We start from the raw sequence: 16,991 nt of genomic DNA, 5'->3' as shown, positions 1-16,991 counted from the left end.
CTTTCTCTGAAGTCGCAACATCTTTGCAGAATTTTCTTCCTGGCGATGTCGGACTCAACCATTCCACGTGTCTTTGGCATCTAGTAGCCCACTTGTTTCCCTTTTCCTGCCTCAAGTGTAATATCCTGTGTTTTTCCCCAAGTTCCCGCCACTTCTCAGGTTTACTTATCCCTTCTGTTTGTTTCAAAACGTAAAATTATGCTGTTGAGTTGTCCTTATTGTATGCCTCTTCTAATACAGCTTGGGGTAGGAGCATTGTATACAACCATTCAATAACAATTTAAAATAGGTTGTGAGAGTGCATTATCAATTTCAATCTGCGACAGTAAATACCACATGCAAGGGCTCGTCCTAGTGGTGGCATTAGGAAATGCTGGCCAGGAGACACAGCAGAACAGTCTATTCAAAAAGTAATCCCATGGCCACAGATATGAAACTATAAGATTACATCTATCGAACTGGGGTAATAATTATGAAATTTGGACATTTAAAACATTATTGTATGACAAAACGTGCATATATGTTAGTGTATTGTTACCTAAATTCGCTGGAAAGCAATCTACAAAAATGCTCTCTTCTTATTACAGCTTTTACAAAAACTCGAAGAAAGTGGCTTGGAGACAGAAGGGATCTTACGCGTCCCCGGATCAGCGTTGAGGGTTAAGGTACTGTAATCACCTTCATCGGGGTATCCAGTGGCATGGCTGTTTGGCAGCAGACACCAGCCTGATTCCTGTATCATCAATGTGAAGGGTTAATGTCCCAGGATGAAAACGTGCTGCTTGTTATAGTTGATACCTGGCACTTATAAATGCATTTACTGTTGCGGAATTAAATTCCATGTTCAGCAGTGGCAGCTGCTAATGATCGGCAGTGGTGTATCGGGGCAGGGGCAAACGGACGGAATGGAAAAGAAAACTTACTTGGGTACTGCCGCCCTCTGCCCTCCGTCATCTGCTCTCCATCTACGAAGCAGGAAGCACACAGGCTCCATGACTCCCCTAGCCAATCACGACGCTGCTGTCACCAGCATGACAGCAGCATTGTGATTGGTCTGAGCGCCGTGGATTGACGTTCAGACAGGGACTGGGATGCTGTGCATGTTCTCCATCCAGGTTGTGCAATACAGCCCGGTGTAGAACATGTTATAAGAGCGCATTGTTGTGTTTATTGTAGCGCGCAGCACAGGTGCGGAGCTCTTTTAAATGTAAACTTGTTTTAGTTGAGGGATGGCCAGCTAAGAAGAACCTTTCTTCTGAGTTAAGGCATTTTTGGGAAGTGAAAGAGGAACTATCCTTTTCTGATTCTATTATTCAGGGAGGTGATAAAGCCGTTCCTCCTTTAGGGTTGAGAGAAGTTATCATTAAACATGGCCATGAAGCCCACAATGGCATCATCAGAACTAAACAGTCCGTCAAGACTACATTCTGGTGGCCTGGGCTAGACATCTTTGTTGAACGTATTGTTAGGGACTGCATTCACTGTGCTAACGCTGACAAGTCATTGAAGATGTTGAAACCAATTATGCAAGGACACAACATTCCTGATGGTCCCTGGGAATCTATTGCAATGGACATTATGGGTCCCATTGGTCCTTTGAACAAGTACATTGTGGCTACTTTTGATTTATTTTCTAAATGGCCTGTGATAAAAGTTGTCGAAAAAATTAATACTGACACGGTTTTACTATTTCTAGATGAAGTGTTCACAGAAGAGGGATTACCTATACGCGTGATCACTGATAATGGTGTACAATTTTTATCTAATAAGGCAAAGGAATACTTCAGTAAAATAGGAGTCACTCACTGTACCACTTTCCTTTACAATCCTTCTGGGAGTGGTATAATAGAAAGATTTAATAGAGTACTTAAAGCGGCTTTTCAAATGGTTGGCGCTAATGATGACAAGTGGGAATATCATGTAATAAAGACAATGTGGAAATACAGGATTACTCCCAATGACATGATTCACTGTACTCCATTCGAGATCATGAGAGGTAGACTACCTAGAACTAAGGTTAATCCTGCTTGGCTTATTCCTTCCGCTAAATGCCGCGTTGACCTTGATAATGTGACTAGGAGGTTGGAAAGATCAAATATTGTTAATAAACACAGTTTTAACTTTAAGGAAAGAACTAATCCACTATCTAATGTAAAAGTTGGTATGTTGGTTAAAGTTAAAAAACCGTGGAGAACTTCCAAGGGTGAAAGTTATGGGTCCCTTTGAAGTTAGTGAAGTTTTGAGGAATGCTGTTAGACTTTCTAATGGTAAAGTATGGAATTTGAACAAAATCGCTGTGCTTAAAGGGGACAAGAAATTATATAAGGAGGTCTATCCTTAGTCAAGTTTTGGAAGACATTTCTGAGGAAATTTCTGGAATAGATAATCGCAACCAGTGCTTTAAATGGGAAAAAATAAGTGTAGGTACTCATTAAATTGAGCTGGGGGCGTGGCTAGTGGGCGGGGTTAGAGGCGGAGCGAGACATGATGATACTAAGAAATTTCTATTGAGTATTCATTTTGCCCGTGCATTTCCTCTGATTGTAGTTTCAAGCTTCCCATATATGCGGATTAACAGCTGCATATGATAATAAAGAGTGGTGTGAATACGGTAGCAGGACCTAAATCACAATAGAAGGAGCTTTAAATGGATGCAGTCAAGCCACCAACGGCACTATTCCGGCTCATGATCAGCGCGCCTCAGATCAAGAGAGAGTTTGGAATGGCAGCATTGATCATGAGTACTCCGCCAGTTGCAGGACATACCAAAACATTTGAGAAAAGTATCAATATAAACAAAATGTGTTAACTCATTTCACGAAATAAATTCCTAATAGGATATGTTAAGATTTCCTTGTTTTGTAATATTTGCAGGCAGACCGAACAGACAGGGAAATAATCGGGCAAACAGGCAACCTGTCCTCAGAGAAGCGCGGAATAGGTCTGCTGTTTGTAACCATGACTGGAATATTCATAGGAGACAGTCCACTCTCTTTTATAGATTCTATCACCTGTTAGCCAGCTGTTTTCCAATGACTACCACACCTGTGAAGCAGCTGTCTCTTATGAGCTAGCCAGTTCTCTTCCAAAGACTATCACCCATACGAGACGGCCAGCTCTCTTCCAAACACTATTACAGATATGAAACAGCCAGCTTTCTCCCAAGGACTTGCTGCACCCTTGTGAGACATTCAGCACACTACCAATAACCATCACACCTGTGAGACAGACGACTGGCATGCTGTACTTCCAGCATGCTTTTGAAACAACCAGCTCTCCCTATGACAATCTCACATATGAGATCTACCTGGTAGTTTTTGGCACAAAACTTCTAATACACACAGAAACAAGCAGACAATGCACACACAAAAGCATTTCACGCATTTCTTTAAAACTACCTCCTGAGGGTGTCCAGATTCTCTTCCTCTCTGAGCTTGCTTTCTCTCTCACACTCAAACATACACAGAAGCAGGCAAATGCGCGCGCTCACACTCCCTCCCTCTCTCTCTCCCTCTCCCTCCCCCTCCCTCTCCCAAAAAGGTCCACTTCGAATTGTTAAAGCAAGCACAGTGTGAACACTCACACAGCCCCCGGGTACTTCACAGGTCTTTTAAAGACCATTTGCTTGTTAACGAGGCTTTGTTGGTTTTTCACCCCTTCTCCCGCATCGCCACTCTGACTATTGCTGGAAGAATTAGCACGTTACACAATACCAAGCCCTGTCAGCTGAAACCCCGAGGAATCGGGTTTCTGGATGCTTGAATCGGGAGGCGGGAGACTAGCCTTGAAATCGGTAGTCTCCCGCCTGAATCGGAAGGGTTGGCATGTCTGATTGGCTTACCTTCAATGAGTACCGGTACTCTCCTTAGCAGCGGAGAAGTGCCGGTACTCTGATCGGTAAAAATAAGAAGTGCCGGTACTCAGTACCGGTGAGTACCGGCCCATTTAAAGCACTGATCGCAACAATAGTAATATGGATCGCAGTGATGATGTTTGTCAAAATAATGACAATGAAACCATATTACCCTGCAACCCTGTCAGTTTTGATGTATGTCAAAGAGATGTAAATTGTCATGAAACCAAACGTTTGCGTAAGAAACCTGTATGGTTGTCAGATTTTGTAACTTTTATCCAAAAGAAGTTGTATCCATAGTTTATTTCTTTTTTTGTTCTATTTTTAAGGGAGGAAGATGTGTTGTGTTTATTGTAGCGCGCAGCACAGGTGCGGAGCGCTTTTAAATGTAAACTTGTTTGGGCACGGACCACAGCTGACTCGTGTTCTAGAGTCTGGGTCCGTGCCGGGGAGGAGTTCGGTGGAGACTGTTGGAAGCTTGGTGGGAGCTGTTGGCAGACGTGTATCCAGGTGGTGCTGTCTATGCAATAAATCTACGTTTCAAACTCATTTGGTACGAGTATTCATCATAACACTCATGAATGTTTGGCCGACCCAAGATGGCCGGCCAAACCATCATTCGCACTTAGAGAGTGTCCACCACTCCTCCCCCTGCTTTGGCCAGCCCCGCTTCGCCCCTAAGCCAGGATGGAGCAATAAAATGATGATAACATTGCTTTATTATTATGTTATTGTTCCTTTTTTAACTGTTCGGAGAGCAGTAGGGCGATGTTCCTCTGCCTTAGCGGAGGAGCCGCCGCTGACCTTCAGGATGCAGTTTTGCGTTAGAGAATCCCATTCAAGAGGTGGGAAGTGGAGGGATCAAGTTATAATATGCCTTGAGAGTTTTTGAATGCCACAAACTTGAGTTTGTTTGCATGCACCAACCAGGGGCGTAACACAGGCCCCGCAGGCCCCGCGGTGCGGGGGGGCCCTTGAGCTGCAGGGGCCCCCTCAGCACGATAATCAGGCCCAAGAGCTACGGATAAAACCCGGTGTGGGGGGCCCTCCGTGTACGTGGCAGGGGGGCCCCCTCAACTTTCGTTACGCCACTGGCACCAACTCTGGAAATAGCACTGATGCAAAGCCAGCCCTAGTAACAAAAACGGCCCCACGGCTCGAAAACCGACCCACACCCTTCACGCCCACTGGACAAATGCCCGGTGCCTGCTACGGCTAGTCCAGCACCCTGGTTTTTGGCCGCCAGTGGCTGTTGTAGGTCCCATTCCAGAGTGGGAAGGGGAAATTGAACATTCTCATACTTCATGGGGGTGTAGCGAAAATGTTTCCTCAAAGGAAAAATAAGTGTTTTCCTAGTGGACACAAAATATATGAAAAGAAAAAATGGGCAATTTCACAGCTGGTTGCCTTTCCCCAACGCTGAAGTATACTGGGTACGATTCCATGTTGCGCAAATAGCAATTTCCCAAAATGTCACATAACATTGCTAGTGGTCGACCTGGAAACCTGGAAACAGCACAGCTTTCTGGGCATACTACTGCAAATATTTGTTGTGAATGCCAGAAAGTAGTACATTTGCAACTCTACATAGGAATAGTTTTACAGGTACAGATGTCCTACGTTTTTTTGGCTAATCATGCCCAGTGTATGTTGAACATCAGCATTCCACATCTTTTCCAGTTCAACGAACAATGACATCTTGGTAAATTCACCCCGTTCATCTCTGTTACCGCTTCCGCCGTGTCGAAGGAGTTGCCTGCATTATATTATGGATGGTTTCCAGTAGTCTCTAGTGGAGGTTTACCGGAAAACTGGTGCATCGGAAGATCCTTTGAATAGCGTAAGGCATCTGAGTAATTAACAACAAATGCAAATACAATAGGCATTGGCAAAGTCAACAGGCCTGGGTATAATGTGGAAAAGTATACTAAGACAATTTCTGCATCATTGTGTTGGTATATTAAAACCACGTTTGGTGGCTTTCCCACTGCTTAAAAGGGGCTCCTTACTAAACCTTAAAAAAGCCAGCTGCAGTGAGAAAAACAACACACAAAACATTCCTTATTGATATGATGCCTGCATGACAAAGCATTTCATGTATGATGATTCAGCTTAATTTTGAGATCTGATATAGTCCATTGTTGAAATTCAGTGCAATCATGCAATAAGAGGAGTGTTACACCAAACAGCCAATAACATTAAGTGAAAGAGAATTTTTTTAGTCCACTCTCGGTATATTTTGACGTATTGGTAACAATAGATCTTGCACACAGCTGTGCTATTAATGCAGAGTTTAAGAACATCAGGACAAGGCAAGCCCATGCACTAAGTGTACATTCTCACATATGTGTGTGTTATTGATGGACAGATGGGTACTGCTGGCCATATGCCCGTTTTTCACGGGATGCTCGCCTATATTGCTGCTCTGCCCTCAGGGATAGACTTGTAGGGAATGTTGCATTCAAGTATCAAGTGGCGCTTGAAACACTGAGATGAAAGCCCCCCTGCTTTGGATTTATTTCCACTCACTCTGCCCCTAAAGCCAGCCAACACAAAGCAAAGTGAACGACTCCTCTAAGTGTATCCAGATTTTCTTTATCAGAACCATTGCATGTTATGATGACGTGTTGGGTTGGGTTGGCAGATTTTCAGCTTGATGTTTGTTAATGTTCGAAACATAAGGATTCGATTAAATTGACCTTTCCTTCCAAGTAAAGGAAAAAATGCACATTTGTGTTTTTTGGCGTCAGTTGCTGTACTTACCAAAAGCTCATCCGCACCGGGGGCTAGTTTTCTCATCTACGCTTTTCAGTTTCATTGCATTGTCACAGAATAGCGCTGTTTCACAAAGATTTGCTCTGAATGTGTGCGAGTGTGACTTACTCTTCAAGCACTCCTGGAATACTGCTGAATACCAAGGACAATCCTGCAGTACTACAAAAGAAAATCACAGTGAAATCTTTGTGAACCAGGCCTTCGGAATGTACTTTTTATATTTTGACATTTTTACTGATTGGGTTCCCTTTTCCTTCTTGATTGGATGCATTTTATCCGCTGTCCCTAACATCACCATGTCTATCATTTTCATAATAAAAGTACCTTTTTGTATAAGAAAAAAAAACCACTTCACTAACATGGTTGCTGCTGGATTAGGACGCTGGTTTGCTGGGTCTGGTGGCTTAGTGGACAAATAATGCATCCCCTGTAGAAGCCTCTGTTTGACCTCGTGGTCACAGGTTCGAATCGCGGGGGAGTCCACCCAGCCTTTCATCCTTCTGAGGACTATAAGATGAGTCCAATTGAGTTGGGTAACATTAAACATCTGTTATTCAGCGCCAAGATACTCTTCTGGATGAATGTGCACAATGAAATGTTGTACTTACACCAAATTAAAGGCTATTATTTTGCATCAGTTTGCAAACGAACTCATTCTAGGGTCAGTTCATCTTCCCTTGATATTAGCTTCAACCTTGTCTTTAGTTCACACCGAACCATATTTCACCAAATCTTAAATTGTTACCGACACTGAATGCTAAAATGATCAAGGACTTTATAAAGTTTTGTTCTAATATATACTCGTCTGAACCAATGAGTGAGCACAGGGCTCCCTAAATCATCTGTTAGTAATGGAAAGCTAGATTAGTGGAATTAGTGGTATCCTACCTTTCCGGTGGAATACTACTGATTCTATCACATGTTTGATAGAAATAAAGAGCCCAATTCACAGACGTGTCCTGCTGTAAGGTCAGTTTACACAGGCGCAGAGTTTTCACAAAAGGTGAAGTTGCACGTGCACGTGGAAAACCATTGACTCGTGCACAATATGACCCAGAATGGTGTTATATTGCACATGATTAAATGCTACTTCAGGGTTCAGGGTCGGACTGGGACAAAAATAGGCCACTAAAATAAAAGTGGCCCCCATTGGCGAACCAGAGATCTGAAAAAGTGTCTTACATTTGCAAATCAGGCCACTTTTGAACGTGTAATAGTAATTGAATATAGCGCTTATTACCCCTGACGAGGCATTGAAGTGCTTTTTCGGTGAGTAGCATATACTCGGGACAAAAGAAAAGAAAAGAAAAGAAAATAATTTAAAAAAACACTTTCCTGCATGCCGGCTTCTCTCTCTCGGTCCTCTTAGCCCGCTTCCAGGGGCAGGAACCAGGAACAGGAAGCACCCAGTCTTCCAGACTCTTGTAGCTAGTCACGAAGCTGCTGAGCAGTGTCGTGATTGGTCTGAGAGCCGTGGTTCGGCACTCCGAGAGGGACTGGGGGCCTGGGCATGTTCTTCACCCAGGCTGTAGTACAGCCTGGATGAAGAACATGCAATGTGCGCAGGACTGTTTTGGTCGGTCCGAGAGGGCTGGCCAAACAGTCCTCGCACTTAAGTGAGTGCCTACCACTCCTTCCCTGTTGGAGCCCGCCCCGCCCCTAACCAGAGGAGCCTTGGAAAAATAAAATGATGACAATGTTCGTTATTATCATTTTATTTTTCCTTTTTTAACTGCTCACAGAGCAGTGGGGCGACACTCCTCCGCCTTAGCTGGGGAGCCGCCCCTGAAACGTCTCCCTCTCACTCGTGGCCTGTCCACCATCTCTCTGCTCACCTTCTCTCTGTCTATTGAAATTAAATCCCCGTGTTCCTCGGTATTTCTGGAATTTGTCTTTTTTTGTGCTTCTCTAGCACCAGGAATACACATCACCATGTAGATGTACTGAATGATATAAAAAGAAATAAGAAGGGATGGCAAAGTGCTGTGCTCACTGAATTACAACTTGTGATGCTCAGATATAAAATATGAACATGTACTGATTTGTTGATTACACTTACAAAGCGCCTCTCTGTGTACCCTACGATGACCACTAACATTGGCGAACTTTCACCTTTCTACAAGGTATCTACAGACCCACCAATAACGTATAGTGTAAGAAAGAAGAAAATCCCCCTGCCTAGAAGCATGGTCCTGTGAATCAAGAAATACTTGTTACATTTTATTTAGTAGTTGGCCTCATTTCTGTTGTACAAAACTAGAAACGTTTGCGTCCAAATAGTGTTACTCTTATAGAGTCTTTCAAACAATTTTCCTTGTTTTCTAATCTACCAGAAAGAATTAAAAATATAGCACAGGGGCCCCACTAAAATGTATTATCCGTCTATTTACAAGTTTTCGTAGAGCCACACATCACCTCGGCCACCCCGGAGCTCAAACGTGGTCTATGCTTAATAGATCCCGCTTTGTGGTGTAGCGCCTTATACATAGTGCAATCACTCTGCAGTACTTAAGCAACTTCCTGCATTCATGCATTCATTCTTTAAGAATGCACCACAGCACTCATGCACATTTTTCCTCCGGAATTTTTAATTTGTCACTTTTGGCTCCACTATTCAGAAATACCCCATAATTTAAGTGATCCTTGAGCCTAATCCTTTTACTGATGTATGCAATCTATTTTTCAATACGTGGTAATGCAATTAAACATGACATCTTGCTTCATCTCAAGTAACTAATATTTCACTTTCACAGTGAATTCCTTTTGCAATATCCATGTTTTGAATTCAGGGCAAAGCTTGTCCCGTGCCATATGCCGCAGTTGAATTTTCACACTCCATATACCCCTGAGCGAGTTTTAACTTTTGCATTATCTCAGCAAAGGAAGTATGAATGAATGAGAACATTCTGCTGCACTTTTTCTCTAATAACTAGCACCAGCAGTGCCTAGAAGTTACCCAATATTTCCTAGCCTTCACATCTGAGGTTTTTGGGATTTTACACAATTTGCACAAGCAGGGCATTTCACCACAACAGATGTCCGAGAATGTCCCAACTCTGCCACCACTGCTCCATTTCAATTGCCCAGTACCAAAGCCCACAAAAAGCCTATCCTTTTTAGGTCGAGCCTAGCCAGCACGCATGTGCTGCTCTGCGAGGCATGCTGTATCCATTTCTATGGGCCTTGGCCATGCTCTGATTGCCGATTGGTTAAAGTGTGTGTTGTTCTGAAAAGCTTTTTTCTCAATGTTTTTTTGTGGGTATATGTCCCATCTTCTTGTGTCTTACTCCCTGGAGTATTGGCCTATTACCGTATTCTTTCTCTGACGACTTTGCCCTTTGTGTTTGCACACTCTTTGCAGTTTTTAAGTCGGCTTTTTAAACAGGGCGGCTGCCCACCTTTCTTTTTTTCAATGTGTTTTCTTTTGAGCACTCTCTTCATGCCACACTTTAACTTCACATCTTTAAAGCTAACGGGTGGCATGCCGCAAATGCTACAAAAGTAAATAAATAAAAAAGAAAGGCGGGCATCCACCTTTACAACCATGCCAGCTTTTCACCTTGTACGTCAGTATTAGCTTAAAACATGGCGGCCGCCTGTCCATCCTTCTTTTCTATTTATTTACTTTTGTAGCATTTGCAACATGCTGCACTTTAGCTTTAAACATGTGAAGTTAAAGTGTGGCATGCAGCAAATGCTACAAAAGTAAATAAATAGAAAAGAAAGGTGTGCAGCTGCCATGTTTAAAGCTAAAGGTGACATACAAGCTGCAAACATTGCCGGCTTTGCAGCTTGTGTGTTGACTTTAGCTTTAAACATGGTGGCCACCTGCCTTTTTTTCTGTTTATTTATTTTTCTTGCCTGCTCATCTTTAGTTTCCTCCCACTTGGAGCATTGACTACACTGTGTGCGGTCTTCCTAAAATGGTGGCTTGGTATAGGCTATTGACGTCCCATCCCGAGCGCACCATAGCCCAATTTCTAGGCCTGTGTTCCATCCTCCTGTGTTGGCTGGTGTGCTTTCTGGTCTACTCCTGTTTATATATGGGGTTACATGGGATTAATTATCTTTGCCCGGAGACATCACCACTTCAGAACTCCAAGATTAGTTTTGTAACGTTAGCCTAAAGTTTCAAAATTAATATTGAAGCATTTGCTTGTTTTTTTTTATGCACTTGCACCGGTGGCTGTGTCAAACCATTTATTTGTTGCCCTGCTCCGTTTTCAGAAGCACAGCCATGAACATTGGACAAACTGCACAGTTCACCTGATAAAAAACATCCCCACTGCTAGCTAGCCAAGCCAGCCAGCCTGGCCAACCAGCATAGCCAACGGGCCTAGCAACTCGGCAGAGCAACTCGGCCTAGCCGTCCAGCCTAGTCATCCAGTCTAGCCATCCAGCCTAGCCAACCGGCGTAGCCAACTAGCCTAGCCAACTGGCCTAACCAGTCAGCCTATCCTGTCAGCCTAGACGGTCAGGGTCGGCCTATCGGGACAACCTAGCCTGTCAGCTTAGCCTTTCAGCCTAGCCCGTCAGCACAGCCAGCCTGCCTAGCCAGTCAGCCTAGCCAGCCTGCCTAGCCAGCCGTCTTAGCCAGTCAGCCTACTTAACTCACCAGCTAGCCAGCCAGCCAGGCAGCCAGCCTTCCAGCTAGCCGTCCAGCCAGCCAGCTACAATACGTGATCTTAGCCAAAAGGCCAAGAAGCGATTTTACTATGTAAAAACCGAAAGCCTGTCCTGTGCGCTTGAATGGGCGGATACATCCCCAACACATTTGTGCCCGCCTCCGGTCACACATGCGATGGCCATCACGAGTAGGTTACTGTGCACTTCCATGCGCCTTCTGCTTAAACCTCCACCAGCTCTTCAACTGGGGTTGCAGCTAGGAGCCTGCGGAGTCCGTGATCTTATCGTGTGACCCAGCAAACGCAGGTAAGTGCCGATGGGAACAGAAGTTAGGACATTGCGCATGCTCAGTAAAAGCCAGCAAACAATAGCACTGCTTTGTGATCCAGTAAAATCTGCCCATCTCCGCTGCCTGTGATAGTGAGATTTGTGAGTACCTCCTACCACAGTGGTGCTGTTTGGTAATGTGGTAAAGAGCACCTGCCCTGGCACCCCTGGTCTGGATCCGAACCTGTAATGTGCAGGATGCACACACAAGCTCTCGAGAGCAAGTGTTTAACACACTCAGCTACCTTATCCACTGGCATCATGGTGGCTTCATTTCATAACGTGTTGCTCCGTCTTAGAATGTTGCCTCCCTTTGCCTCTGCACTCCTACCAAGGCTGTACCCTCTCATTTACAATAGGGACACTCCTTCACCTCCCTCCCAGATTGGTTTTCCTCGCCTTACGTTCTTCTGCCTGTTTTAGAGTATTGGACCCCACCAGCCCGGTGGGACCGCTGGCCTCCAGCTGCAAACAATGTGCTGCATGGCTAAATGCTTATAAGAACATTTTTTGGGGGTTTCTTTTTGCAAATGCTTGTTTCATATGAAATGACCATATTGAAATACTATGCAGTGATTTATCCACTTCAGAGAGCTCCCATCAAATAAAAAACATCCTCTCACGGGTCTTCTGATATCTTGAGGCGAAGACTCTCACCCCAAATGGCGCTGTGAGCTTAGCCTTCCAATGCCGCTGTTCGTGGTCGCCAGCTAAAAAGGCTGTGAAATGTAAAACATTGCCTTGGTGTAATTGGCACTGCTGCCGCCATCGTTCTGCTCAGTGCTAACCAATCCTTTAAGTTATACCCGTCTCGGACTTGTGAAGCCTCCCTTTGCTGTCTAGGGTCGTAGGTGAACGTTTTTGAATAGCTTTCTGAGCGCTGAAAATTCACATTTCTTTATCAGTTTGAAGGTCATTTGGGCCCTACAGGGGGGGCAGCACAGACCACAGGCTAGCTTGTTGGTGTGAAAAAGGCCACTTTATTGGAAACAGGTGCACCTTACAATAAGAACAACCCTTGGCCTGTGCCGTACAAAACTATTCCCCACTAAATATAGCCTTCCTATCTGACCCGCCCACCCCCTCCCCTAAAATTGTTTCCCCCCCTGCAACAATCATAACACAACTTACAATTCCTAACTTTCCTACCCTACCTAACTAGGTAACTTCTTATGTCCTACCCCAACGTAACCATAACTCAGTATATGGCCCCCATGACCTAGGAAAACGCCCCCAAATTCTAGCGCAGCACACCAGCACCTGTTCCAGCGACAAATCCCCCACACAGCAGCACTCCCCGATGCACCTGTCCCCAAGAAAACCACCCCGGCTTGCAACCAGAAAAAACACCCCCCCCAACCCCTAAAAGAGGGGTGGGGGCCCAACATCTCATAGGGAGGAAGGGCGGGACAAAGCTCGCACCACCACCCCCCAGCCGGCCGTTGTGTCATGATCCACCGAAATGGTGGGTCGCCACACAAAATGGCCGGCTATAAACCCCCACCAGCCCAGAAGGAGCCCAACCAGCCCAACACACACAAAGTAGCCCAAAAACCCGGAAGTCCGTCCCCCCGTGCTAAAGCTGCCCCCCTGGCCCAAAACCCCCCGGGAGGGCGAGCCTCCCGCTGGTCGGCCGCCCCCCCCAAAGCCCTATTGGGCCCTACAGGGGGGGGGCAGCACAGACCACAGGCTAGCTTGTTGGTGTGAAAAAGGCCGCTTTATTGGAAACAGGTGCACCTTACAATAAGAACAACCCTTGGCCTGTGCCGTACAAAACTATTCCTCACTAAATATAGCCTTCCTATCTGACCCCCCCCACCCCCTCCCCTAAAATTGTTTCCCCCCCTGCAACAATCATAACACGATTCCTAACTTTCCTACCCTACCTAACTAGGTAACTTCTTATGTCCTACCCCAACGTAACCATAACTCAGTATATGGCCCCATGACCTAGGAAAACGCCACTCGAAAGACGGAACTGCCGGCTTTTGACCCCCCCTTTAGGCCTCCTGACGTCTCGGGTACCTGCACACACCCATTGCCCTGTCCAGTGCCTCCTTCATCCGAATAATATATAGTTCCATGCCATACCGAGACAAATGCACCCCGTCTTCTCTAAAGAAGTACACTGCCGCATAGCGCAATTCCGGGTGTTCCATCCGTCCTATCCCCTCCCTGTCACAAAAAACCCGCATGTCCCTATTAATCTTCCGGGGTGCCCTATCTATTGCTGCCGGGCGCGCAGCCCCCCTCCAAACTCTCCGCGGAATGAATTCCGACCAAATTACGCAGTATCCTGACCACTGTGACCGAATCTCCAGCAGATCCCTTTTCATCTGCTTAAACAACGCCAAGCCCTTGCACTGCACCAAATCATTCTCCCCTAAGTGCACCACCAAAACATCTGGACACACTCCCCCCATTACAAACCTGTTCAATACCGGAAAAAGTTCATGCCATTTCATACCCCTTTGTCCCTGCCACTGACATCGAAACAACCTAGGATCCAACTCTAAATTCAGGTTCCTGCTCTTGTCCCATTCATAGCGCTCCGCTCGCTTGATGAAAGAGTGGCCCAGGATGAGGATGGACAACCCGGCCACGTCCGGCCCCGCCACCGCACCTGGAAAGAGACACATGTCAGCACAAAGGGAGTACCCCGCCTACTCTTTCCCCCCCCCCCCCAACTGCCTGCGGCCGAACGTATGTCTGGTAACAGTCCGACTTCCACCTCCCCAGACGCATAATGTCCTTCCTCCCCCACCCCTGGCGAGCCGCATCCGTGGCCGCCCCGATCCGAAAAGAATGCGTCCCGAACGCTTTCGGCTCCACCCCCATGCCAAGCAGGGCGTGCCGTAGAACCCACAGCAGCTGGGCCGCTGTCACCCGTTCCCCCGCGACCCGGCGAAATATTTCACCCTCCACCGATTGAAACCGGGATGCCAACCGCCGCACCCACACCGCCGGGCAGATGTCCTGCTCCGACGCAGGCCCCAGAAACACCCAGGTCCCTTCACCCCGCTGATCCGTCTTGGAGCGCTGCAAGCGAACCGCCACCTCCCCGGCCTGCAGTTCCACCGCCTCCCAGCACACTCCCGGCTTCCCCCTGTGCCCCGCCAGCTCGGACACCCTGAATGCCCCAAAATACATCCACGACATAAGGGTGGAAAACAAGAGAATCTCCTCCTGATTGTGGCAAAATTCAGGCAAGCGCCGCAGCACCCCTCCCAGCATGCTCCCTGTGATAGGCCGACGCTGACGAACCATGACCCCCCGTTCTCGCACCCAACCCTCCAGCAAGCGTGCGCCCAACTCCCCCGCCGATGGCGCATAACTCCACCACAACTTCCCCATGAACACTATGGCCGACAACTTTCCCGCAATTGTCGCTTTGGACATGCCCTTGTCCATCAACCTCAACATGAACTGCACCACCTGCTCACACCGAACCCCCCGATCCCCCTGCCACCCCGCCCCACTGTCCACAAACTCCCGCCACGCCTGCTCGTATGCCCTCCATGTCGACCTGGCCACTGACCCTCTTACCAGTTGTACGACCCTTTCTCTCCTACCGACCACATCCCCTCCGGCACTGGCGTCTTGCAGTCGTCCGCCTCCGTGGCTAGCCCATGGAACCTCTGCCACTGTGAACGAGACAAAGCATCCGCAATGTCATTGTCCACCCCCGGCACATGCCGTGCCTGAAACAAGATATCATGCTCCAAACAACGCAGCACAAACACCCGCAACAACTTGAGCACCTGCGTATCTCTGGCTGACTGTCGATTGACTACATGCACCACTGACATGTTGTCCACCTTGAAAATCACACGTTTGTCCGCCAACTCCCGCGCCCACACCATCACCACCACCACCAACGGGAACAATTCCAAAAACGCGATGCTCCTCCCACCGCCCTGCCAATGCGGCGGCCATTCCTCCGCGCACCACCTCTCCTGCCAAAACAGACCGAAACCACCCACTCCCGCCGCATCCGACGAGATGGTGACATCCCACTCCCAATCCTCTGGGGGAGCCATCGGGATCCCATTGAAATGCGCCAGGAACGCCCGCCACATGCGTAGGTCCTCTTTCGTGCCTGCAGACAGTCGCATATGATGATGCGGCAATGTACCTCCCGCCAGGGCCCGCCCCAACCGCCTACAAAACGTACGACCTGCCCGCACCACCCGGCAAGCGAAATTCAAATGACCCAAAAGAACCTGCACCTCCCGCACCGTCACCTTCCGCTGCCCCAACATGTCGTCCACCAAACCCAGCATGCCCAACTTCTTCTCCTCCGGTAACCGGGCCTCCATGGCCACCGAGTCTAGCTCAATGCCCAAAAATGACAGCACCGTGCTGGGACCTTGTGTCTTCTCTGGCGCCAGGGGCACACCCTGGTAGCCCATGAGCTCCGTAAAACTGTCCAGCTGCTGCTGGCAGTCCGCCGAACCGGGCAGTCCCACCAGGAAAAAGTCATTCAGGTAGTGCGTCATCGTCGCCTTCCCCGTGTGCCATGCAAATGCCCACTGTAAGAAGGTACTGAAGCGCTCAAACAACACACAAGATATCGAACACCCCATTGGCAGTGCCTTGTCCACATAAATGGCGCCGTCGAACTGTATCTCCAACAGTTGATAGTCATCCGGGTGGACGGGCAACAACCGGAACGCCGACTTGATATCGCACTTTACCATGAGCGCGCCGGGACCCACCGCCGTCACCAGACGCCGCGCCACGTCCACTGATGCGTACGAAACTGATGATAATTCTGTCGCAATGTAATCGTTGATCGACGCCCCCTCCGGCCATGACAGATGCTGGATCAGTCGAAACTGTCCCGGCTCCTTCTTTGGCACCACTCCAATGGGCGAGATTATCAGATCCCGGATCGGCGCCCCACCAAAAGGCCCCGCCATCCGTCCCTCCCATACCTCCCTGTCCAATTTCTCCCGGACCACCGACTTCTGCGCCGCGACCGATTTCAAGTTTTCAGCCCACCGGGCGATGCGCGGCCCCTCGTAGCCCAGCCGAAATCCCTCCCGGAACCCCCGCCGCAACAGCCCCGCGTCCTCGGTCCGTGGATAAGACGCCAGCAGGGGTTCCAACCGATCCAGACTAACCGGCGTACGAGCCCTTTCCCACAGCCCCTTGTCCTCCCCGACTGACCGCCTGCTGTCCCCCCGAAGCGGGCTGCTGCCCTTGGTTGCCTCCCGTCCCCCAGCAGTGCCCCACCGGGTGACGTTTCCCACATTTCGAGTATTCATGCCTGAACTTGCAATATTGCCGCGCACAAAGACCTTTGTTGAAGTCCCAGCAAGCCCCCACCGGGGTCCCGCCGGTACTGTCGCCTTGCCCCACCCCCCCCCGGGTGGGGCGGCTGGGAAAGGGGCAGGGCGCCAGAGGC

General features: G+C 48.0%; 1 protein-coding gene across 4 annotated transcripts in view; it reads left to right on the top strand.

Annotated features, from left to right (window-relative positions):
• Positions 1-16,991, top strand: part of ARHGAP28 (Rho GTPase activating protein 28) — a 1,146,988-nt gene that overhangs the window by 1,025,674 nt on the left and 104,323 nt on the right. For all 4 annotated transcript variants that reach the window (XM_085606002.1, XM_085606001.1, XM_085606004.1 and 1 more), the window contains one exon: positions 588-665. In XM_085606002.1, the coding sequence (XP_085462128.1) occupies positions 588-665 (78 nt within the window). The remainder of the gene's footprint in view (positions 1-587; positions 666-16,991) is intronic.

The sequence above is a fragment of the Triturus cristatus genome, chromosome 5_1 (genome assembly GCF_964204655.1).
Source record: "Triturus cristatus chromosome 5_1, aTriCri1.1, whole genome shotgun sequence".
In the NCBI taxonomy this organism is placed as follows: Eukaryota; Metazoa; Chordata; class Amphibia; order Caudata; family Salamandridae; genus Triturus; species Triturus cristatus.
This window is presented reverse-complemented; position numbering and strand designations above follow the sequence as displayed.